The 26,961-nt window shown below is 37.5% G+C and overlaps 1 protein-coding gene across 3 annotated transcripts in view; it reads right to left on the bottom strand.

Annotated features, from left to right (window-relative positions):
- Positions 1 to 4,437: 4,437 nt before the first annotated feature.
- COG6 (component of oligomeric golgi complex 6) overlaps positions 4,438 to 26,961 on the bottom strand; it is a 55,570-nt gene continuing 33,046 nt past the window's right edge. For all 3 annotated transcript variants that reach the window (XM_066176077.1, XM_066176078.1, XM_066176079.1), the window contains exons 13-19: positions 25,959 to 26,076; positions 17,060 to 17,191; positions 16,342 to 16,509; positions 14,343 to 14,450; positions 12,861 to 12,914; positions 10,335 to 10,414; positions 4,438 to 6,835 (exon numbers count right to left, since the gene is read on the bottom strand). In XM_066176077.1, the coding sequence (XP_066032174.1) occupies positions 6,688 to 6,835; positions 10,335 to 10,414; positions 12,861 to 12,914; positions 14,343 to 14,450; positions 16,342 to 16,509; positions 17,060 to 17,191; positions 25,959 to 26,076 (808 nt within the window). In that variant the 3' untranslated portion in view covers positions 4,438 to 6,687. The remainder of the gene's footprint in view (positions 6,836 to 10,334; positions 10,415 to 12,860; positions 12,915 to 14,342; positions 14,451 to 16,341; positions 16,510 to 17,059; positions 17,192 to 25,958; positions 26,077 to 26,961) is intronic.

The raw sequence follows: 26,961 nt of genomic DNA, 5'->3' as shown, positions 1-26,961 counted from the left end.
GAGAGGACAGCCAGTCTGTTCTGCTGATGTGGACTGGAGCACCAGACCTGAGAAACCTCTGAGGTGGGGATGGATCTTCACAGCGATAAAGTTTTGTTGGTCCCACAGTATTTAGGTATGAGGCAGCAGTGCCACCAGATCCAAAGGCAGAAGGGTTGGACTTGCCACTCAGATTTCTGACTGAATGGCTGCTGAAGGTTTTATTTCACCTACACAAATCAAGTAGCTTAACTGGTAATTTTCCTGTTCTTTCTTTTCATCTGAGAAGGAGATGGACAGCCCTATCGCAAGCTGTGAGTTGCACTCAGGACAGAGGTAATGGAATCAGCAAAGGAACTGTCTTTTGTGTACAGGGGCAAGTCTCTCCTGCTGAAGTAGGCAGGTGTCCTCAGAGCAAGGTGGGAAAGAGCTGGAGAGGGCAGATCGGCTCAACAGTCTGTCCAGTGGGGCCCTGGAAGCTGAACACGTGACCAAGGCTTCTCCCCTCTGTGTCCAGGAGATCTGAGGTCCTTTGAAACCACTGGATGCAGTAATTCACAATTACAAATGTTGCACTTGGACAGTTTCTGCAATGGAGGGTACAAGGAGAATCAAGAAACTGGGATGATCACACAAAACTGCTACAGACAACTGGGAAAAGACCATTAAGGATTTCCCCATAACTTGGTCCTTCTGAGGAGCATTTTCTGAGACATTTCTAAGGGATAAGACCTTAAGGAGCTTAGCCAGTCTTTTAAGAGTCATCCTCTGAAAATCATTCATAAATTCCTATTAAAAGTTCATGAGGCTGCCAGGCTACAAATAAAGACACCAAAACACTAAGGAAAAAAAGGGAAAAAAATATTTTAATAAAATATATGTCCTCTGCTGACTCTTACCCACTTCTGACTTTCTGATCTTTCAAGGTCAACTGCAGATCCAAAGAATGATCTCATGTCCTGCCTCTACAGCCTGGCACTGCTGCCAGGACCCCTCTCAAAGCCAAGACTCGAGTTTCAGCCCCACGCTCTGCCCCTGCAAAATTTGCCCTCACCCAGTGAAAAGTGCATGGCTGGCCAGGGACTGGCACAGGATGCACCCAGACTGCTCAATTTTCTTCTTTTTTCACTTTCTCTGCAACTCCTGGAATGTATTTGCACATGGTGGAAAAAATCAGAGAGGAGGGAGAAGCAGCCAGGAACATCACCCTCCCTGCCGGCGCTCAGCTCTGGGGTTGGTAACTTGTGCCAGCATTGGTAGCCAAAAAAGTTGGAGGAGACCCTGATGCCTGGAGCAGGTGAAGCATGAGAGATTAGATGATTTTTTTGGGTAATCCTTTATTTAATTAAGAAAGAAAAATATATAATCTGCACAAATTCGGTTAACACAGGCTTGCAGTGAGAGGCAAAATCTGTTTTGATCACAAAACTGGCTTGCAATGAGTACAAAATATTTCACAAACTTTCATACCCATCTTTTCCTCCCTTTTTTCATTAATGGGCATCTTTTATCCTGTCCTAAGCAACAGCAACAAGATTAATTAGTTTAACAAGTACAACAAATGGTTTTATTGACAAAAAAGAACCCTTTGAAATATACATTACATTCACAGAGGATTAAATTACGCCCTATTATCCATTTTCCATAAAATAAAGATTACTTTGATAAATCACAACTAATGTTATCTTTGGCTGATAAGAACTCAGTACTTATTTGTGTGGCTTCTATAAATAGTGTGTTCTGATTTTTTCCTCCCTAAAATACTCAGTGATACAGTCTGCCAGGCATTTTCCTGCAATTTGACAATGCCACATCTGTGAACCAGGCAGCAAGTGAAAGCTTCATTGTCTGAATATGAAATCTCCAACAGTCTCTTTTCGGTCAGCTCCTCTGCAGTAATCTATCAAACACCTTTAAGCCATATCTTGCTCCATCAAGGTTTCCTTACTGCTAAAGCAAGGTAGTCGAAACAAATTCCTTTTGTTAAAAGCAAAGCCTTTGTTGTTCATCTTTCCGTTGAATGCAAAGTCAGTGCAACAACTGTTGCATGAGGGGGTCGTACTCACACTTAGCCCTTCATGCACACAAGATATGTACAGTAATGTACAAAAGCGTGCATTTTCACGAGGGCTCTCTTGTGTTTTGACTTTTCTTAGCTTTGCACTAGGGGATTCTGCAGATTGCTGGAGATCTACCAGCACCATCTCCAGGTGGATAAACTGTTGGTTGAGCACCAAGCCAGAAGCAATGTCTTGTGTTTACTTCAGACCTGCATTATCTCTGCACAAAGTGGCTATTCACTGAAGAATGGAGACAGTTAGGATATTGGAAAAAGATCTTTGTGTGTCAAGAGGTTCACCCACCTTTTGAGCATTTAGTATCAATGTACAGCAGGCATGGACACCCCCACTGAATCACAGCTTGGCCACCTCGCTGGGCAGCAAACAGCTTAGCACAGCACACCAGCACATGAGCACCTTTAAAAAACTTCCAAGGAGTTTGAGTCTGAAAAACTGAAGCTGATTTCCTACTGTGTAGTGGACCACCAGAGAGATCTGCATTGCCACATGAATGACATTGCCTCTCCTACCCCTCAGGACATATATCCAAGTTAAAATTATATCAATTTCCCATTTTTTGAAATTCTTTCAAGAAACACATTTGCTCTGAGTTCAACTACTGCTTTGTATGCACTGGCTGACTCAAAGCATCTCATCTTACTCTAAATATTCAAGGGTTAGAATTTGTGTAGCAGTTGCTGGATTGGCTTGAAATAAGGTTTGCAAAGTTCTTAAGACTGGTGGTGAAAAGATGTAGCAGTTCTGGAAATCTTTAACAAGTAATTCAATATGTGAGTTGAGTTATACGATTTTTGAAAATTCTCTGAACTTCTCAAACATAACATCAATTTAACATCCATTTGCAGCATCTAAACCTACCTGGGCCATTTTGGATGGGTGCCCTCATCACAAGCAAGTATCTCTTCTCCCACATTTTCCCTCAGAAGCAGGTGGCAGTGGGTTTCAAATAAACCCACACCCATGTCTGTGTTCCTTTCTGGAGGGTGTGTTTTGCTCATGGAAATATGTCTGACCTCTGTTTAATTTTCAAAATTTTATAAGCGTGACACCCCCTGGGTTGCCCACAAAGTGACTCAGCAAGCCAAGCAAAGGGATCAAAGAACAGATACAGTTTTTTAAACGAATGGAAAAGTTTAGCAGTTCTGAAAGTATTTTCCCTCAACACATATTTCAAAACATTAATAAAAATAATTACAGCTGAGTCTAACAGCCAAATGCAGGGCTACAGTAATAAATCTTAGAGAACAGGGAGGAGCACTGTGAAATGCTGCGAAAAAAATAGATGATCACCTTTCCAAACCTCTGCAAGCTTCTCTTTTCCTGTAACAGAAAACAAAAAATCACCATGGTTGGGCTGCTGCTTGCTCGCTGTAATTAAAACTCATATATTGCATTTCCTCAGCGGTCTGCACACTTCTAAAGCAGAAAGGAGGAAATTGTACATATAGGAGTGAACACACAGGAATTGGCACCAGCGCAGATGAACCACCTTGGGTCCAACTCAAGCCCAACTCCATATCTTGCTGCTCCTTGAATACTCTGTGGGTGATAAAGTCCTGGGAACCTGATTCTGTTTCAGGGAGTCATGTATTGGAATCAAAGATAAGGTCCTGATGTAACAAATGGAGGACGATTCAGACCTTAGAGGTCTCAGAGACCCCTTATGTATGTGCCACAGGGCCAAACTCCTCCTTGCTTATTCCATCTCCTGCCTCCTATATTTTGCAGTATTTGTATGCACAGTGGCTGCATTTAAAAGAGAAGAAACAGACCTGCCCATCTCATACTACACAACAGTCAGAGGGCTGGGTGCTCGCCAGGATGATGGGATATGTTGATTCCAAACTCCTCTGGCCCAGAACCCAGTTCTCCCACTTCCCAGGAAAGTGCTCTTTGTAGCAGACAACACATCTGTTCTCAGAACGGGGCTGTCAGGGTGTCACACGCAGGGAGCGCTGCCTGCTGTGGGCAGTGTGGAATCCCCTCTCCTGTCCCACCTTCCCCAGACGTGGCCCAGCACAGAGCAGGGAGTTGCTCTCTCCAGGAAAAGTGATAAGGACCAACAGCAGGGGCTGACTGACTCAGCCCAGCCATGGGAGTATCTCTTCAGGCATGGGATGCTCAAGTCAGAGCTGCAGTAACCGGTCTGAAAATGGGCCAGGTACCAACACCCAGAGTGACTTACTGCAATGCTTATGGATCCTCTAGCTAATCAGAGGACTGCAGCTTCAAGGTTCCCATTGTGGAAATCCTGGGAACTTGCAGAATAAAAGGGTCAGAAATGCCCAGATGGGAAAGGCAGGTTATAATTTAATCACATTTTCCTTCCTACTCATAGGAAGGCAAGTGAGAGAAAGTAACAACATGGAAGACAGAGTCAGTAAGTCAAATATTTTTATTGATGTCCTTTCTTATTTGTGACCATTGGTCATTAACTTTAATTGCACAGACCAAAATTAGCGATTGACTTTAATTTTCCTAAACTACAACTTCTATAGCTTTTGCATTTTTACCAAGAGAAGACAAATCATGAGTAAGTCTCTACATGGAATCAAAGATAGGAAGCAACTTCTTACTAATCCTCATGCAAGCTACTGATTATTGGAGACTGAGGTTGAGCATTATTTCAGGAAAAAGTTCATGAGTCTGCTCATCTCAAGCTGATTTATAGTCCTTTCACAACTGATGTAATTTTCCTCTATTAGATAATAATTACAGGCATATTAAGCAATATTAACATTATTAAATAACAATGAACATCTGCCTGAATGTATACTACGGCAATGCAAAATCTGAGTAATACAAAGAGCCTTACCTGGTAATTTCCCATTAGAGTTTTTCTAAGCTTCTAGAATTTTTTTCTTACAGGTCTAGAGATTTTAAACAGAATAAATCTAACATTCATATTTACAGGAAGATTTATGCCTGGCCCAAGAACTCCAGAGACACTTACACTTTCTATACCAACAAATTACTCCCATTTGGAAAAGGAGCTACTGCTTTATTGTGGCATTACCACAGAAGCTGCTTTCTGAGTGCACTGAATGCATTTCGTGCAATGAGTCTTGCAGGAGGTTAAAATGTATTGCTGCTGCTCTTTGTGTCTTGCTCTTTTGCAAGTATACACTAAGCTGCAGACTTGGCTGCCACCAAGTATGTAATTTATATGTGGACTATTACTACTAATAAAAGTAAAATAAGTTATTCAATATGAATGACTGCTCCTCTCCCCCTTGATGTACATAAAATAAGCCACATATAATGTGAGAGTAAACTCAGGCAACTCTGTGGCACTCCTACAGCAACAAAGAAAAAAAGTTAAATGCTTCCAACAAAAGAGTTCACTTAAATTATCCTTAACAAACAAACAAACAAACAAACAAACAAAACCTAGTCACAAATGCATTTTACTAACTTTTTGTTTCCTGAAGGTTTCTCTTTACCAATACTCTCCTAAAAAATAACTATGTTTAAGGAATTTGCAGATAATTATCACAAGACACAACAGAGAACAAGTATCCTACTTTATTATTTTGCTCTCTTCCTGAGCAGAACTCCCCTGAATCATAACTCTGTAATATCAGGGCTTCTACACAGGGAAGCTTCAGCTTGCACCAAAGGAGGAAAGAAATGAAAGCTTCACTTTTGGCTTTCTACACATCAGACTGGGACATCAACACACCCCAGCCCTCCCACATAAACCCCAAGTTACGTAAACCATGAAAATCTCTTGGTGGACTATGAACTGAGTGAATACTTGTACTAGAGCAGATGGACTTTTTCTGTACATAAAAACAAACAAAACAAAAATCATGTATATGTGAGGGAGGAATGGCCATACTGCTCTGCAAACCACTCTCCTAACCTACATTGTAACTGGTCCCAGCCTTAGGAGATCAGCAAGTTTCAACTGATACAAGGATTTCTACCGAAAACAATAGCACTAAACCAAAATCCTTACAGGAAAACAGAATTATAAAAACAATTTAAAGCATTAAGTTCCAGGTTATGTACAGGTGTGTAGTTCAAACATTTCTTTTTCTGACAGAAAACACCAGATAATAGACTGCAAAAAAACCACACAAATTTTGCCTGAAAGATTTAATCAACAGGATTTGCAAAAGAGCATCAAGTATTCTGAAATGATTTATGAGCTGCAAAAGTGATGCATGAGTCATTCAAAGTGTATCAGTTGTATTAAAATTTCAGTTATCGGTGTTTACTGATGGCAGGCTGAGAAAAAGAGTGAGAGAACAGACAATAGAGCAAATAAAAATATTGGTGAGGTCATAAGAGACATTGCTTAAACTTGTAATTGAAAGGATTATGTACAGCAAGGAAAAAAAGCTTTTCTCCTTTTTCAAAAAGATTGCACATCATCAAGGTCCACTTCCATCAGAGAAATACTTTAAAATAATTTTCAATCTATATTCTATTTTCTGGCCTATTGAAAGTATTCAAAGACACAGGAAAGAATAGGCTTCTGCCAAGTAGATTAAAGAAAACTGCATTCCTACATATTTTAAATACACAGTTACACATCCAAATTCAAAGCAGAAAAATAATTCAATGCAAATACTCAAGAAGTACAGAATTATGGATTCTGATAAATCTGAGGGATGCAAGACTATGAAAGGAGTGCCTGAACTTGATGAGGAGATCTGTGTAGGATGGTTTCTGGATCCTTGTATTCATTTGAAGGATCCATCACAGCTGCATATAATTCACTGTAAGCTCTGCAGACCAGTTCTGTTGACTGTTTTATTATCTGCTCTCTAAAAACAAAACCAAAATAACATAATTTGCAAATTGTAGGGAATGCAACTGTACTACATACAAGGAATTAAAGATACACATCAAAAATAAACATTAAAACTTCTAAAAAAGGGCTTCCTTCTCTCATTGTGTCTCGATAACCAAGACAGGAGCTTCATTATTTCTACAATCAAGCAGAAACTAATAGAAGGATTTAATTTGCATACATCAGTTTCCCACCTGCACTCGCCTGTATCTTTTAAAAGACTGATAAACTTAGTGATTTACCTTCTACCTCCAGTAGCTTCTCACTGTCCTTTGTAAATACACACTTTTTTCATCTACTAGCAAATATATTCTATTTGCTTTATCTTGACAGCAAGATTCCATTATGATTCCATAATCAGACAAAAACTAGTGATAGTGGTCAGAGATTTAAAACACAACCTTTTACCAACAATGCTATGAAGTCTGTGTCCTGTTATTTTTCTGGAGATAAATCAGTAACAATGCACACAGACTGAATGCTAAATTTAACTGGAAAGTTTAATATTTTTTACAGACAACCTAATAATTTTATTTTACACTGCCCATTGAATCTGTTTACTTAAATCATCATGGTGATGGTGCTTACAGCAGCAGATGAATTTTTATCTATTAGGAACAGCAGTTACAACTATTTTACAGCCAAACCCATGCAACAGGAACTCCAGCAGAAGCTGAGGAAACCACGGTAACCACAAATCCAGATTCAGCCCTGCTGTAATATGCAGCAGAGAAACAAAGGCAACAAAACTGCATCCACTAAAATCAGGGCTGAATTCACAGACTGTTGGGAATTGACAAGTTAAAGAAATTTCAAAGATGAAGTACAAAAATCTTTGTCTTTACAGGAAACATTAAGGAACAGAAGCTATGAGAAAGCAGATTAGAACACCAAACCTGCATTTTATTCTGACAAACAGTATCCAGTTTTTTTATGTACAACATCAACTGCCAGTATTACTAGGTTATTAGAATACCTTAAAAAAACCCCTCTCCTTATAATAGCAAATTCAAACCCACTATATAAGGGAAATATACTCAGGGTATTCAGGTAAGACAACTGTCTCTGACCTCAGCCTGGGATCACCAAGGTACTGTAACGTGACAATCTTTTATGAAAGCATTGCACACTGAACTTGTGTAGAAATAGTGCACTAAATTAATAAATAAAAAAAGTTTGTTAAAATATTCAGAGGACTGAACAGAATCACATGTGTTGTTCAATCAAATAATGTCAGTGTCATTAATCAGTACATTAGGATTTCAGTTGCCATAACAACGTGATACATTTATTACTAACACAAATGGCAGCACTTGCTAAAAATAGTATTTCCAGCATTCAGTTTCTGTGATCCAACACGAATGAAAAGAGCTTTTCAAGACCAACAACCATATGAATACATAGCATAAGGCTTTTTAAATGAGGGAACGAATTTGAAAGACAAGAGCATGCACTGATAATGTTGGAAGGAATGTTCTTCACAGCTGCAAAGTTTAAATGATATTGCCAGTGAGTATGTAATACCCTCTTATCAAAGCATGTGGTCTGATTCTGAGAACCAAAGACCTCATAGGTTACAGCTCTCAATTACCTGATTTCAGGAAAAATGTCTTCAAAATTGAAAATTCCAACTACTACAGCCAGGCATTCAAGTTATAGCACTGGTTAAATGTTTTGCTTGAATTTTCAAGGTTCATTTACTATCAAAAATATTGACTATCAAGACAGTGATTCTCCATGCATCTCTGCAAATGGGTATTTTAATTTCAGAAGGATTGCTTGCATTTAAAGTTAGTAGTTTGAAGACTAATGGGCTAACTGATTTATTTATTTATTTTGTTTTTTCTCTGAGCAGAACCTGACCTATAGCACTGATTATAGCAGGTTAATAAACTTCTGCATGTTAGCTGAGTTGAAGCAGTGATGGCAATCAACCTCACACTAGGCGTCCCTCTTACCTCTCAACTGTTCACTGCTACAAGATAATATGAATTCAGCTTAAAATGTGCTGAGAGGTTTAAAAAGCTTATCAATGGGCTAAGGTTAAGAGTGCCTACATAACCAATTTGTCTTGGTTCATCTGACAGAAGGATTGATTAATTTCAAGTAATTTTGTTGTGCCAGTCTTTATGGTAGCATGGAATCTACCTCTTAAAATCACCTCTGTGTTAGCAATGAAGAGTTGAGGCTTTCAAAATACATTTACTGTCATTATGATTTTTAAATAGACCTACACTTAAGAAAATATATCAAGAGCTAAAATACAGTTTAATGCCCTGACACTGAGAAGCAAAGTTGTGATGTTTCAATGACATTATTGGTCAAGCTACCCTGTTTGTTCTGTACAGAGAACAGAGCTCTCCCACAACAGGGTCAGCTTGCCAGCTGTGGGAATGGTAAATCTGGCAGGGACACCCAATGCCAGCTGAAAAACACCAGCATTCCCTGTGCCCAGCCATGCTCCACCTGTATGGCGGGACACTGGAAGTCTTTGGATGAGGACAACCTGAGCAATGCAGCACGAGAACCTGGCAGCTGGACTAGCTGATCATTGTAGGTCCCTTCCTACCAAACTGTTCTATTCAATTCCCAACAATAACTATTTTTTCCTTGACATGTCACTTTTTAATTGCAAGATGCTGTAATACAACCCTACTGAGGACAAGCACTAGCAATGAAACTCCAAATACTGTTGCATTATGTAATATGTGATGTACTTGTCTCAGTTTCTGGTATATTCAGTTACCTGCATTCTTCACAAGAGTGGTAAAAAAAATGTCAAGGAAAGTTTTTGATCAGTGCAACATATATTTCTCTGAGTTTAAATACTACAGAAAGTCTTCATGTGGTTCACATTTAATTGGAAAGAAATTTGTGGCACTTTTCCCTAGCCTTAGGGTTCAGCTATATTCAAAAAACAAGATAAGAGATAGATAATGAAGTTCTTACTTCCATACTTCAAAGAAGAAATCTCTAAAAAAATACATTAGGTGAAAAGTAAAATTATCTCAGCAAAATATTCAACGAGACAGAATGCCAATATTCTACAGTAGAAGACAACAAAGGTGAAAATTCTAGAACTGACAAAGCAGTGGGGATAAAAGAAATCTTGGAGAACTATATATTTCACCTGTCTTCGGAAAGCTTACAAAATAGTTCTAAAACAATTTATAACTAAGTTGACAAAAAACTGCTGACACAGCAGAACATGTTTAAAATAGATTAATGCAATTCATTTTGATGGTGTCTCTTAAATCAAGAGCAGCTACTTGAGAAAGTTGCAGAATTAGATGCTTCTCACTGCTTGTTCAAAAAGAGGAGAGTCAACAAAACTGAATTGTGACCTGAAGGACAATGCAAGTATCACCACAGCTGACAACTTGAATTCTCATCATGAATCACTAAAACCTAATCAAATTCATCTTTGTGATCATTATTCAGGCATAACAGAAATTCAGAGGCAAGGTACTTACTTCACAGTGGCACTCAGAAGGAAATTCAGCTGAGACATTACCAGACTATCTGGAGCAGAGAGATAGCGATCAAACTGAGCCTGTGAGAAGAGAATATGAGACCAACATATTAACACCTTGCTATTACACAAAAATTGGCAAAACCACATTTTCTGAAAACATCTCTGATTACATTAAAAGACAGAACTTAACTGTCCAAAACAAATTATTGACTTCAGCACCTCTGCCACCAAAATTTTGTTTCTGACCCTGAGGAATATGAGTGGAGGGCAAATAATGAGGATCCAGCTTCTATAATTATCCATCTAAGCTTCCTATGCAGCTGGTGCATGTACTTATACATCACTGAAGATCACACTGAGTCTATTCAATGCAGAGGGAATACAAGACAGCTTCAGAGCTATCTACTATCTACTCTGTCCAAGTTACACATGTAGCTTGATTCTTTTTGCATGTTTCTTTTCATTTTTTGGCAGGGAGTCACTGCTTATGTTGGGAAAAAACAAAGAGCAGATCACCTACTTCAGGCATCTTGAATGGCTTCTAAGCCTACTTCTCTTTCTCACAGAATATAGTGATAGGAAGAGCAGTGCTTTGATTCTAACAAAAAACATTACTCCTGACTTCAACAGTCAATCAGAAAAATTGTGGCTTTCCCATTCCTGGCAGTGTTCACGGCCAGGCTGGATGGGGTTTTGAGCAACCTGGTCTAGTGGGAAGCATCCCTGTCCCAAGGCAGGAAGGTTGGAACAGGACAGTCCTTAAGGTCTGTTCCAACCCAAACCATTCTGTGACTGTGTGGTTAAATGGATGACTACTGAGAAGATGAAACCAGGTCTTCTCACAGGGGAAAACACAAGGAATGTTGAACACATATTACACTAAGAAGCATTTTAATTAGGTAGTGAGAGGAAGTATTCTTACCAGGAATGGCATCAAATATTGAACAGATTATCCAAAAAACCTATATAATCTCCATCCTTGGAATTACTCACTAAGACAAGGCCTAAGTAAGTTTATCTAATGATGGCAACCTTCCTCTTCATTCATTCACTGAATGAACATTCTCAAGCTGGTAAATCCTAAAATCCCCATTCATCCATCATTTAAAACATAGGCAAAAACATGTAATGAAGTCACAGTTCTTACAAATTAATTTTTGGGGGTTTTCTGTCCTTGTTTGGAAAGCAAGGGAGCTTTTGCTGAGAGGCGTATGGACTTAAACAAGCACCACATTTGCAAGCACGTATAAACAACTTAAAAGGCTGGGACCTGGAAAACTTTCAAGCATAAATGGGAGCCACTTAATCTGCCTGCAAGTACTTCCCCCTGGTTTAAACCCTGAGAAGCCAATAGATTAGGCTTATAGACGGGATTTACGTGGGTTTGATTTCAGCATACTTGGTTCCATTCTGGTTAAAGTTTGTTCACAGAAGAAGTAAAGTAATGAACAAAATTAAACAGCTGGATTCTTCTCTTAACTATTCAAGGGAAATGGTTATGTACCACTACAGATAACAGTGTTACATATATATAATTTAAAGAGAAGGTCCCCAAGCTTTAGCCTTTAAATTCGTTGTTAGCCTACAAGACCATGATAAACAGAAGATATTTTAAATGCAAAATTCCTAAGTTTTATTAATAAGTATGCATGCTGATCTGAGTATACCACTGAGTGCTCTGTGCCAGAGCTCAGTTTATCCAACCAGCTTGGGAATTGCTGGTTTAAATTCTTAACAGAAAAAATGGGTTACACTATCATAATTGGGATGCATTCAATATACAAGTTTTTTAAAAAACCTTTTTAAATCCCTTTTTTTTTTTTCCCTTGGGTATGTAAATACACTGCTGTATGAGCAGGCCTTTAAAGTTAAACTTTTAGAATAAAGTTAAACTTGGCTAAGTAAGAAGAGTGAGAGATTATACATTATTGCCTACTAAACTGTGATATTGCTATCTCTATGCAAAAAGCCTTCACACACTAAGAAAAAATATCAGCTGATAATTTGCTTTAAAATATATTGTAGCTTTCAACTTAAAAAAAGCCCATAACTGTGACATACACCCAGAATCTAACTTCTGAGTAAAGCTGAACTATTTGCATAAAATCAAAGCCTTTAGGACTAAGATTATAAATGATAGCAGAATCTATATTTCAAAGCATAGAGGCAAAAAAAAGAAACTTTAGTGATTAAAACTAATTAGAGCTAAGTATTTGCTTTTAGCAATTTAAGATGACTCGTGGGACAGCATTCTTGTAAGTAAAGATATGCTTCTCAAGACTTAGAAAATAACATTCTATTACTAGCCCTTCAGAAATAATTTATGTATTTATTACTTCAAGTAGTCAAATTACTACAAACGAAGAAAGTATTCCCAGACATGTCATTCAGCTATTCTTAAAGAGTAGGACTGATTAGATGAATATCTTCTACTACTGATTAATATCTTCTAATCTCATAATTAATAGTATTCTTTACCATGTCACAGCATCACCACCATAATATGAAAATTATAAATGCTTACCATTGCAACCTTCAGGGACACGGAATCCATACTTGACAAATTTGAAAGAGGACCCTAAGAATCAGTAATCAAACAGGAGGATTAAAAAAGGTCATACTAGCATATAGAAAAAGATAAAAAATAAAGTACAATCGGTTCAGTAGTCAATTTTTATTTGGTCCTGCTACAGGATCATAAATGTTTGGAAATGACCACCATTTTTCACAATATGAAATTCTGTTAACAGCTCATTTGTAAACTACCACTCCCTTAAATTAAAAGTTGAGAGTACAGAATTCTTAATATGTCCTTTCAAATCCTTTTCTTCCCTCTTCACCATTAAATAAAGCAAAAAATAGCCTCCCACAAGGTCTAGAACAAAAACTGAACTGCAAACTGGCTACATCCCCTTGGTAATCTGGACTTAGGAGACAACAACTTTGCTCTATCTGTTCTTGGACCGTGAAGAATTCAGATCTGCTTCCCAGTAAACCTCCTGTGCAAGTATGGCACTACAATGCACAAATGCTTCTTAGTCCCCTAGGAAATTCTGTAACAACATCACCTCTGCAGCCAGGCAGCTGCACAGATAGAAATGAAAATTGCTACATCCCTTTAACAACTGCCCTAGTCAACTTGAAATTAGTTTTAAAACGGGAGACAGGCTCATGAATAGAAAACGAAGCTAGTTATTAATCAGATTATTTACACATTTATTTATTCATCTTTATACATAAAAATCTGTTGAGTTTGGGCACTTTATGCAAAATTATTAGCTGAAGAAACAACATAAAGCTCTCCAACAGAGTTCTGCTTTCTCCAGAAAACACTGTTTTTCACTTCTACAAAAGATCACAAAAGGACATAGGCACAGCTGAAGGGAAGAAGGGCTGTAATAACACCTACCACATTGCAACTGTGCTTCACAAGAAAGGGAGAGCGTGAGCTCTGAATTCCAGTTTTCAGCTCCTCTAAGAAATCTCAAGTTTTCACTTTGAGAATCTCACTGTCTTGGTACTAAAATAGCTACAGCAACAAATAAGGATGAAAGAAGAAACTACTTCAAACTACTACTAAACTCATCTGCAAGTTTTTCACAGAAGAAAAAAAAAGCAGCAATTACCAAATGCATGCAGCTATCTATGGACTCCATGTGTGGTGCCACAGGAAGCAAAGAAGAAACTAAATGCTGCTTACATACACAGCAGGCCTAGAATGTCCTAGGAACCAAGGGAGTGCTGGTATTCAGACCCAGTGTGTACCAGACCAGCGATACAGGACTGCTGCACACCAGGCCTGCTGGACACACAGTGTAGGGGAAAGCTGCAGCTGCAAGGTGCCTGCGTCGAATAGTCCTGGCCCCATGTGAAAAACCAACATTACTGAACCTTTCATTGGTTTTGGCTTTCAGAGGAAGCTCCATTTGCGAAAATGTTAGTGCCAAAATTCTACTAGTTGGCGACTGAGTGGTACCCCCTGAACAAGTAAATTCTGTAAGCTCACCTGTTCTGGTTTGTGTTGCTGCAGAGCATTATAAATGTAACTCAGACCAGCTCTCGTCAGCACGTAGGACGCTTGCTCATTTATGAGTGTATCTAAATGAGCTTCAATCTGAAATGTTAAGCATAAGGTATTTATAAAGAGTGTGTGAGAATATTAAATGTAACAAATTCTGAGGTTAAAAGGTCTAGAAACACAAATAAGAAGAAAAAAGATCACAAATAAGGAGAGTGATCAACAAAAAAGGAAATACTACAAATACATATAGCATAATTATTTTATCCATTTACACCTTTCATATTACCAGGAACCAATAATAAAAATGCAGATAAATCTTTCATGTCTGACTAATAAAAGAACCTAAGTTTTTTGTATTTTTAAATACAACACCACCAAAAATGAAGATTATAGCCTTGATCTTAAAAATTCCTATATAATTTTATTTTCTTATAATTCTTTGAAAATGTGTGATAAAAATCATTCAACTCTTACTACAATAAACAAGAGATAGTCTTTCATGAGGAAAATAAAACTGAAACTAAATCATACTCAGAATTGATTTTAAATTCAGTACTGATAGACATGTATTTGAAAAAAAGTCAGCTGAAAGAACAATAGACAATGAAATTACAATTATCCATTTTGTTTTAATTATCTTCACATTAAAAAAAAAAAAACAACTACTTGTAAGAGTATTTTACATTCTTAACATAATCTCTGCAGGAAAACCTAATCTCTAAATCTAGTCACAGCAGCAGCAATCATTTTTCAGGTTGAGCAGTCTCAGAAAGACATTTGGGTATATATGCATTATTACTTCATTTTTACAGATAACTACATCCTACAATTTTTTTCTTCCAATCCTAAAAGAAAGAAAAAAATTATGATATAATAAAGTCTAGTAAAATGTAAGACTCTTTTGTCTGATACTTAAGGAGTTCACCTTTTTACTTCCTAAAATTATTCAGAAGAACACACTCTCCCTTTTAAATCAGAAGGGAAAACTTAATATTTCAATTTGGAGTTTTTAACTGTCTTAGTGAGTTCTTTTTCTATGAAAAATGTTCCTCCTTTTAAATATGCCATTCTAACTCCACTTGAATAACCTACTTATGTATAATCTTAAAGATTTTTTTTCAGTCTGTTCCTGTATTTGTAAAATGTTTGAAGAAAGTAAATAGTGTTAAATGTGTAAGCTTCAGCTCTACTACTTCTCTGAAGAATAAATCAATTGTAACATTTACTGTGAAAGGAGCTCTGATAAAAGAAATTAGAAATACCCCAGACAGTTTGGTGAGGTTGTCTGTTTGTTTGTTTCAGAGCTAAAAGGTGCTAGAAATTCTGATTAGAAGTAGAAAGTGAAAAATGGCTCACAGCCAATCCTTGCTCATGCCTTCAAGTACGAATTTGTGACTTTTTAAAAGCCTCCCAGCTCTAAAGGCTTTCCTGAGATATACTGCAGATCTATTCATGTGGCAAAATATAAATGGGCAGTGGCCAGGTTTTTGTAAGTCAACAGTTTGTAAATTTTCACTTCCACTTCAAAATTGTACCACGTATGAACTACTAGAGAGACAGAAAGCAGGACTGAAGCAGTAACTTCAGCTACACCATATTCTAGTACAAAACAGATGATGATCTAGTACTAACTGTATGATGGAATACAGTCAGCCATTTGACTGAGCTTTCAATTTCCATTTGCTTCTTCTCACACAGTTTGCAGATAAATATTAGAATGATTAGGATAATGAAAATGTTCACTGGTCTGGGTTTATCTGCAACTAAACCAAACCAAACAAAATCTTTTAATCATTTTCTGTCTGTTTAAAATGAAAGATGGTATCTGCTCGTGGTTTCTGATAAGAAGCCTTCTTATCCCATTTCCCCAATATTGATAATGTTGGCTTTGGGTTGATTTTAAGATAAATATGTTCACATTCCAACTTACAGTGTGCAAAAATCAGTAATAAGTTCATTTTCCTTTGGGGCTGCTAAAGCTTACCTGAAACTGCAACATTTCTAGACGTTTGTCAGTGAATTCAAAGAGAGCCAGAGTAGTCCTCATCATGTAAAGTGAATTTACCATGTAGGTTGCCATGTCAGCTGTGCCCAAATTACTAGCAGACATAGTACACATCTGTAACAATGGATCTAGCACACAAGACAGAACCTAAAATAGTAAACACACAGAAAAGAAGGAGGGGAGGGAGGAAATCATGTCACACGAGGCTTCTAACCTCATTCTGTCTCTATCACGTATTTATTCCACAAAGCAGAATAAAGAGGAATGAGAGTTTCCAGCTGTGAAAGCAGTTTTCTACTGGATTTGACAGCAGGTGATCACCTACCACAGTGACGGGGAAAGTATAAAAACCTGAGAAGAACAGATTCCAGCCTAGCAGGAGGAAGAATAACCCAGATTAGATAATTGGTAATTGTGCAATCTTGAGGGTGTATTTACTTAATGGAGTAGTAATTGGATCGCAGAATACAGATACTGTGTTAAGAGTAGCACTCCATACTCAACTGTAATTATCCATTTTGTTAGTCACCCTGTTATGCACTTTACAAACTCTGGTTTGAGAGAGAGCTCCAAAATGGGACCAGACAAAAAGATTAATGTTCCTTCTACCTTTAGTGCACTGAAACTAACATATACATTCTTTTTTTGCCCCTCTCCTTCCTCTTCACACACATAAAGCAGTCAAACATTCTTGTACCTGCACAAAGTCAGCCTGACGGGCATCCAGTGGAATCACAGATGAGTCATGAGATGCCAGAACCTCCCGTAGCAAGTTAAGTGTCTGATTTAGAGCAGAGCTTGGGCCAAGATCAGGAGGTGGGAGCTCAACCTGAAAAATAAGATTATCTGTTTGTGGGGACTTTTATTAATCTCATTTACAGCAAATTGCACAAATGCAATCAGTTAATAACAAAATTATATATAGGCACACAGAGAAGAACTTTTAACTTGACACTAGACAAATCTAGCACATTTCAGACAATAACTGCCTTCAACTTTCAGCACAACCATCTCATTCAGTGCCAAAAAGGCAACACTGAGTTTCTCCTTTCATTCAGACTAGGCCTATTTTACCATTTGGAGAAACCCAAACACTACTGGTTTTGGCAGGGAAAACAAATACATTTACTAGATTAGGTGCCAAAGTACCACCTTGTTGGCATCACTGAGTTCACTTTGAGCAGGACTTCCTGCAAACACTTCAGAATCTAGTGCAGGCAGACCTCTGGGAGATGAGAGCCATGCTGCAGCTGTTCTTGACAACACTGCACAGCTCCTGTGATGCTGAGTATGAGTGCTGCAGTCACAAACGCAGCAGTCTCAATCCCCAGCAAGCTTGCACCTTAAATTGCCAGTACACAAATGAACTGCACACAAGCTAACTCAAGTACACTTACATGAACTGCAACGAGACTGCACAAACTGAAATGCACGCTTATGCCAAAGATAAGCAGGTAATGCAGATGTTTAAAAAAAAAAAAAAAACAAAGAAGGAAAGTTTGTGTACATTAGAGAAAAAAATATACTTTCCAAGTCAAATGATGAAAATTGGATTCCTGAAATGGCCTGAAATTCCATGCTATTTTTAACCTAGGCTGACACACTTTAGCCCTTTCTCTGTAACACGCAAATACTCATTAAACGCTTAATAAAACATTTATAGAAAATCTAGCACCTCTTTTTCCCAACACACATTTCTTAGGTTCTACTCCAAAAACAGCTGCATCTTTTTGTCTCCAGTGCTGCCTCAAACTGGCTTCCTGCTGCCTCCAAACCCCTACTACAACCACATTTCCTTCTGCCAACAATCCACTTCCCACCTTCCTCTTCCTCTGCTCATGCAATGGCAAATACAGATGTGGCTGGATCATGTGGGAGTAAGAAGACCCTCAGCAATACAAAGCAAGTTAAGACTTAAAGGCATAAACTCCCCAGAAGAAGGTAGGGAGAACTAAGTCTGGGTGGGACTGGCCCATGTGTCTCAATCAGGGTATCTGGCCACAGCAGAGCAATGCAGTGTGCACTCCTGCAGTACTCTTAGAACTCCAGCTCTAAAGAAAAGGCAGCAGCTTTGGATGGCTCCAAGTCATGGGCAACATGATCCATACCTTCCCAAATGAGTAATACTGATGAATGGCACAGTAATATGGATGTCAGCATCTTCAAGTTAAAAAAAAAAAAAATCAAAATCCAAGGGGCAGAGGCTGATGGCCAAAGAAACCAAGAAGGAGAGCACAGCAAACATCTTCAGAGCAGAACATTACAAAGCCTTCTGGAAATGAATCTATACCTGATGAACATGCCAGTAAAGAAAGAAAAAACAAATACTCTCTTTGAAACCAGACTGAACTTTCACACTTTGTGCTTTGAAGCATTTGAGATACCATACATGTTCCCCGCACCGTTACCAAGACAGATTTAATTAAAATTTTTTTCATCCTTATGAATATAAAATGTTCCTCTACTCTCACTTTCCAAAAGAGAGTATCCTGAACTCAAGGAATTAATGGAAAACTAAATCTAATAGCTTCAGAGAACAGTTGTTCAGCCGAAGCGGTCTTGAAAGCATGAAACAAATATTCTAGCAATAAAATAACAGTAATTCCAACAGAGGCACTTACTCAGTGCTGATCAGTAATAAAGTTTACTGAAATTTACAGCACTGAATTACTTTCTTCATGTTATTATTAGGGGTATTGATTGTGTCCTGAACGCACCATTCTCAGACTTGAACTGGACCATGTTCAGTGATATTTTGCCATTTGGCATTGAGACTAGAGTTTGATGGAGTTTTCATTTCCAACACACACACAGATCACAGCAATTATAATTTTGGGCTGCTTTGCACAGAATTTTCGTCTCCTGATGTAGCTAGTGCTCAGAAGCTCTTCAATTAGCTTCATCTTTCACTTGCCTGTTCCTTTACAGTCCACTGTCTTCTAGGTAAGAGCAAAGAACAACATAATGGAAAAAGAAAATATGGCAAGGAAAAAATATTTAGGACACTAGATTTTATTTGGGTTACTCTGAAATTCCTGACTACTGCAATAGAGACAAAATTATCAGTAAGTGGAAGGAGAATCAAAGTAGTACTATATTAATTTTGAAAATTCTAACTTTTGACATATGAATACAAAGTGAGGGGTTTTTTTAAAAAATTATAAAAGAAAATTTTAAAATAGACACTTCAAATTTATAGAGGAACCTACGGACTCCAACTCATGAGTACTAATCACTATTCTATTAAAAAATAATTGATGCCCTGAATGTTTTACATGCACTAAGAGATCATTATAATTGATCCTATTTCCAGAAAAATAGGTTTCAAATACATGCTGAGTTCTACTTTTGAAGTACTTCTTTCAGATGCAAGCTAGACAGCTTCTAACTAAAACATGATTAGGGAAGTTCTGCAGCAGTGAGTTCAACTGCATTAAAACGTACTCTAACCCATACTAAGTCTCTACTCAGTTTTAACTACCAGTTCAGTCATACAGAAATGACGCCAAACAGCTCTTCAGCCTTTCCAAAAACCCAAGAAATTATGCATTTTTAAAGTTCAATATACAAAACTGAAAGGAATTCTAAAATGGGTACTATAAGTTGTACATAAGCTTTAGTACAAAAATTTGTATCTTCTTTTCTGCATAATAATCAGTGGGGAACAGATACCAAGCCAGTAATCTTCCTCCAAACATAAAATCCAGAGCAGGCTTCTCTGTCTATGAGAGTAAGCAGCTCAAAGGATGTCCTACAGAATTTTACAAACAGGAAGGGAAAATACAGAAAAAAGAAAAGGAAGCATCAACAGTCAAGAAGTGTGCATGTATGTTGTTTCCTTTTCTCATTTACAGAAAAGGTAACATTTAAAAAAGGGCAGATTTTCTTCTGAAAATACTGCACAGTCGATCAGAACTTTATATACTATGCTACTTGAACATTAGAATGTTAACAGTTACAATGTTCATGAAAAGAATGGAATACCTCCTACACAAGGAGATGATGTGTTCTGCCTGGAGAAGAGAAGGCTCATGGGGGATTTTGTAAATTTGGATAAATATGTGAAGTGAGGGATGAAGATGGAGACAGACTCTTCTTAGTGGTGTCCAGTAACAGGTCAAGAGGCAATGGGCACAGATTAAGACACAGGAAAACAATTTTTTACTGTGAGGTTAGTCAAGCACTGAAGACAGCTGCACAGTGAGGTTTTGAAGTCTATCTTTGTGATATTACAACCTCAGCTAGTGCAAGTTCTGGGCAACCTGCTCTAGCTGACACTGTGCCATGAGCAGGATGGTTGGACTAGATGGTTTCTAGTTTCCTGCTGAACTCCTCCATTCTTTAATTTTGTGATACTACTACCAAATAAAACAAAATAGTAATTTAAAATACGGAACTCCACAGAGAAAGCCCGTACAAGTAACAAAAGGAAGGTTAGTGGCTTCTGTAAGAGCCTGATCAGCTTTAAATACAGCTTCTTAAAAACCCCACTGGCAGGGGTTGGATCCAAAGTGCTACAGAGCAGAACCTTGTAAAAATGTTATGAATTTTTCATGCTGTCAGTTAACACTGAGCAGCATCAACTGCAGAGTCCATTCTCCTCAGCTGAGACAATATTCATCAGCACACCAAGAAATCTGAGTGCTTATCAGAGAAGCTGTCTTAAGATTTTTTGGTCCTATTAGGATCCTACAGAGGTCAACAAAGTAGAATGCCTAATGGCATGCTTGTCTTCTCAGCAATCAAACTGGTTTGGATGAAAAGATAACTAGTTTTGCTTTGTTCTCATGGATCCATTTAAAAGCACAATCGCATTCAGATCACAACAATAATCAGTCTTATTCAATCTGCCCCACATCTATTTCCCAGAAACCTAATAGGCTTCATTCTGGCAGGAATCAAATTATGAAGGACAAGTTTACAATTATTCCCATGCAACGTTTTAATATCTCTCTCACTGACAAACTTAAAAGAGAATGCAATCAGAGCATTTAATTAGCATACATCTACTCTAAAAAGAACAGCATTAAGGAATAATAATCCCAAAACCTAATTTGGGATACTCTACTAATTGTCTTCTAACAGCTCAAACAGCAGATGACTGGAGTTTGGCACAATTCTTCTCCAGTGCCCTTATGATAACTCTCATTACATTTTATTAAATGTTTGCAATTATTCTTTCCTTTAATAATTGTTCTGGAACACTAGTGAAACCAGAGGAAGGATATATGGGCTTGAAAATTCCCACTCTCCTAATTTAACAGGTGGTGCAATAAAACATGCTGACATTGGCTGGTCAAACACACTTGCTAAAATGCCTCACCAATGGATTCATTATAATAAGTAGATCCTATATTGAGAGGACTGAAAGCACAGTCCATCCACTCCAGTCCATTAGGTACTCTGAACTTACTCCCAGTTTCATTGGAACAGTTCCTGTTGTTCTGACAATTATTTTCATTCACTATTTTCTCCTGGTTTTACAATCATCTGTAAAATGGTCATCTGTAACGGGCTGTTCTTAGACCCAGACAATGAGTAACACAAGCAGAATCCTGAATTCCTGTACAACTGATTTATAAGCACAGAGTGAAAAGAAACATGGAAAAGGATACATAAGGATTTTAACAATTTTGATTCCTTTTACTAGCATGGTTGGTATACCCATGGCTGGGTCCAAAAAACCTAAAAAGCAACAAATAGAAACATTTTGTTCAGCATACGGACACCAATACTGGCCAAAAAAAATACTGGTTCAACCAAGAACCAGAAAAAATCAATTGCGACCAGAGCTAGAAAGTACTAGCAAGAACGCTGAAACCTGGCTGTGAAGAGTTAAGAGCCACTAAGGCAAAGGAGAGACCGTGTCTTCAGGAAGAGCTGATGCACCAAACCCTCAGTGACACAGGAGGTTGCTGGTGATACACAGCTTTGTAGGATGTCAACGTTGAGTTCTACAGCAGCCCGAGAATCTCAAAGTCAAGAATGGCATTTTAAACCCTAAAAACAAAGTGGCTTTGCAAGAACTCTGTTCCCGAACTTCGTGACAAGTTTCAAGAAGTGTTGGAGCCAAAAAGACTTTCTTGTGTACTGCATTTCTTTGATAACAATGGACTCCCTTTCCAGCAGTCTGGTGAATATTTCTGTCACATGGATTTCAGCTCAAACAGAGCCACCAGAGAAGCCTGAATGAGAACACCATAAAAAAAGCTTTCTCAGAACAAACAGTTTGAAGTCGAGAGCTGCTGAGTATTTTATTTTCAGATTCCAACCAGGATGCTTGAGATCTTCTTATGTAATGAAAAAAGTTAATAGCAAAGTGCTTCTGGGCAAATCAGTAAGTATTCTGAAGTAACCAGGGATTTCCCTCTATCATTTACACCGATGGCTTGACAACCAAGAGGGAGAATCCTGATCTAAGACTGCCTAAAAGCTTCCATACACCTCCACACTAGTGACAATCCTTATGTAATATGGGACTCTTCTCAAAAATAGATATGAAGAGGAAGCTATTTTCTTGTCCTAGAAAGAACAGCCTGAAGTGTCACTTTCCCACTGTGCTTTAGAAATTAAATCCCAGGCAGATTGAAGGCAATGCTCAATTCAGGATAATCAATAATCCAGGGAATTAAATTGTCTAAAGTGATGAGGACATCAAATTACCATCCTGTCATTTGTCTGCATCCTAAGGATAGGATCTTGAGGAGTTAGTTAGCATATTTAATGAAACCTGCTTTGTCTAAAAAATGTTCCCAACTAGCTACACTTAAGTGAAAGATTTGCTTAAATCATATTCTGGTCTATCAACTATATACTAGATATAATGTAGATATTAAAAAGGCAAATTATCAGCAACAACAGATGATACTGAGAAAATACTATTGTTAAAATTTGCCATCTGACAGGCCATTCACCACTTTCCAATAATCCAAACGGAAGAGGCACTTAAACCTACAGAAATAGAAGGAAGTATTTGTACTTCAGAACATCCCATTTGCATTTTAATGTATTTCCAAAATTATTCAAATGGTCTTAAGAATCATATTTTAATCAAAGTATTGGACAATTGCTATTCTTTGAAGCAGGCTTATCAATGCCTTAAGATGCATAATCTAAATTGAAGTAAGAAAGCACAATTTCCAGATTGTTCAAGTGAAAAGTAATTTACTAATTTTCCTGGTGAATATCCTCTAGCAGCACAACAGGAACAGCAATGAAGCCTTTGCAATTGCCTGTGTAAGCACAAAAGGTCTATCTTCCAGGGGCTTAATCTTCTCTGATAATTTTAAAAAAAAAAAAAAAATCTGGAAGCAACTGCAGTGGATACATAGCTGGCAAAAAGCTGGAAAAAAGGCTGGGATGTGAAGAAAATCCTACTAATACATATACACAATTTTGGTCTGACCATGCACTTTTAAAAAGCATGGTAAAAAGCAACCTTCAGTCTCCTCAAAATGTAAAGGCATTGTGACATTCACGACTAAATTTACAAAGACAAATGAAAAGGCATAAAACCTGCTTATCTGCACACTAACACAAAAAAAACAAGTAACAAGAGAATTAAATTTATGATAAAAGAAAGGTCTTTATCACATGGAACCTAATGTTTCTCTGAGTGTAATCAGCCTATAAATTTTGTATTTTTTATGAAGCAAAACTAATTTCAGTCATGAAGAGATAAGCCATCATTCTATCAATTCAATAATCCACTCACGAAGGGTAATAATATAAGGTGCTACAGAGGACTATCTAAAACTCAGTTAGCTCTAACACATTACAACAGTAAGATTTCCTCTCAGACATAGTGTTACCTCATTGTTAACTCCTGAAGCAGATTAATAAATAATTGTGGAAGCCTTTGTTACCCATATATATAACAATCTCTAAATCTCTTTAAGCTTTTGACCTCAATTATATTCTGAGGAAAGATCTTCATAGGGGACATAGGCAATGTAATATTGTCAACATTTCAGACTTAATTTATAAATGTGTTTCTGAGAAAGAGCAGTATTATGATCTTTTCCCATTACATGGTAAGCTCGGTATGCCATTCATTACTTGTAATAAAACACCACTGAAGGTGGCAGTGCAATCACTGCCTTCATTTAAGGCCAGTAAAAGCAAATTTGACTACTTTATAAAACAATGACAGCATCTAGCACTAGTTACATCCACACTGGGGGCTGAGAGAAGGGGAACTAAGAGGGCGAAGAGGGCTACACAACCTTCCCACAGTGACAACAGAAAGAACACACACTATGGACTAGGGAATCATAATTCCTTTATCATTTTTCTTCTGAATTCTACACATTTCCAAACTGAAAACCGTGTACTGCCCAAAACAAAACCTCAGAGACTGTGAGTTACGTGAGTAGGAAAATCATGCTGGATCCTAACTGAGTATAGATGTAGTACCCAACAGGATAAATAAATAAGAAAGAGATGAATACAGAGAGTTTTCAAGGAAAAAAATTTCTTTCCTTAAGCGCTCTGTAAGTAAAGAGCACTCATACATTTTTGCTAAGGTGCATCACTGATTTCTTTTCATATAAGGAAAATTTACACGGATATTTTAATTCAGGTTACATATTAAGAAATAAATTTTTGGTAAATTCATGTTGTCCTTGTCCATTGCATGGTTTAGGAACTCAGATTTAGCTGATGCTTGAAGAACCATTAATAGCAAAGGAACTATTATTGATATGATACAGCATTCAAATGGAAATACCCGACAGCAACAATGCATGAAGTGGACTTCAGCAGTATGGACAGTGGGTGGTAGGAGCTAAGGAGTAACCCAATGAACGAATGAAATCACTGAAAGAAGTCACTGGGATATCTGGGAGAGAAGAGGAGGAACAACTGCTGCTTAAGAAAGTCATTCCCCAGCCCCCTGCAGAAAGACAGGAAATTAGGACCAGACAGACTGTGCTGAATGAGAAAACTCATTTGGAACCACAGAACAATACTGACAAAACTCAGAAAAGCTGACTGAGCGGTCAGCAAATTACAAGTCTGCGCAAAGAACAGTTTCTGGAAAATGAAGTATTTTTTCCCACTTTTTTGTAGGTTAAATAATTTAGAAAAGCATTTACAAATGTTACAGCAATGTTCATGTGGACAAACTATTTTCATAATAGACAGAAAAGCCCAAATTTTGTTTTTACTTAGGTTACCATTTTGGGATATACCTTGCAAGTTCAAAAAAGGAATGATGCACAATTAACTACTGATCTGATAATGCATTAATACAAATTACGCAGCTCAATTGCCAGACTTTGTTTTACTGCACTTAAGAAAATTTCCTACTTACGCTGCTTCTCATACATTTAAAAATATGTAAGCTGTTCTGCAAAAGAACACTGCTAACGGCAGGATTTTAGCCAGATATCTACAAAACTTTCACAATTGCTAGAATTAAAATATAAACAAGCAAGTTTGTAATGTAGTTCTATAAATAAAATATTAAAAATACACGACTTAAGCTTTAGGAAAAGCTGACATGTAAAACAGCTATTTACCTAGTAATCTTACTAGACAAAAGGGAAACGCAACCATGTTTTGAAACATAAAAGCTGTACAATTTTGAAACAAACCTTGTCCATTAGTTTACTTGCATGAAGACTCAGGCTATTAAAGAATATTTTCTTGCTCAACAAATGCATTTCTTCAATTGTTGTCAACAGTGTGGCTGCACTGTTTCCTACAATACCACTGGAAAAAAAAATTAAGATTATTAACATATCTAAAGGGGGGGCAACATGACAGTAAGATACTTAAATATAATTTTAAAAAAGATTATTTTCAAAGTTGAAAATTTAGAACAGATAATTGCAGGGAACAGTTCTCCATAACGGCTGAGAGATAAGCTGACTGTAAGAAAAAGCATCATCAAGTATGTCATTAAGCAAATATTAAATACAGGCTATCAAACCCGCACAAACTTTTTTGCAGAGTACTAAAATTTAGTGGATTTTTGCTTTCTTACGCAATAAAGCTACTTTTGTTACCAAAAACAAATTACATAACAATATTCTCTCATACTGCCTGTTAGGGATAGCATTACCTCTCTCCTTTCTTCACTGAGATGACGAGCATCTCCAAAAACACAAGAATTCATGCCTTGCTATTCTGAGTGTTAAACTATCACACTTAGGACAGACACCACATAACCCTTCAATGGCACTCCAGGACTGTGCTCCTCTCACAGATATAGCCTCCCTTTGGCTATAGGAGCTGCACTTTTAAGCTACAAACTGTCAGTGAAAATTCACTGGGTCATAATAGGACTAAACCTCTATCTCAATTTTCAGATTGTAGTCTTGTGTTTAATAGATCATTTCTCAAACTGCTTTTTCCTTTCATTAGTGAGATACCTTCCTTATGGAGAGGAAATTACTCAGTTGGTAGAAGGTACTTCAAAGGTCCTTAAACATTGTGGTGTTAATAAGACAGAAACCAAGACAGGTAAGACTGCTTAAGACCTTCCATTTTAACATCACATTTTCAATTGCACCAAGCTTTATAACCATGGAGAAACACTAACTTTGGAGACAGGAAAACAGCACCAAAATCTTTCAGGATTTTTGGACAATAAAA

The sequence above is a fragment of the Chamaea fasciata genome, unplaced genomic scaffold, assembly GCF_029207755.1.
Source record: "Chamaea fasciata isolate MVZ Bird 193981 ecotype frontalis unplaced genomic scaffold, bChaFas1.0.hap1 SCAF_2, whole genome shotgun sequence".
Classification (NCBI taxonomy): domain Eukaryota; kingdom Metazoa; phylum Chordata; class Aves; order Passeriformes; family Sylviidae; genus Chamaea; species Chamaea fasciata.
This window is presented reverse-complemented; position numbering and strand designations above follow the sequence as displayed.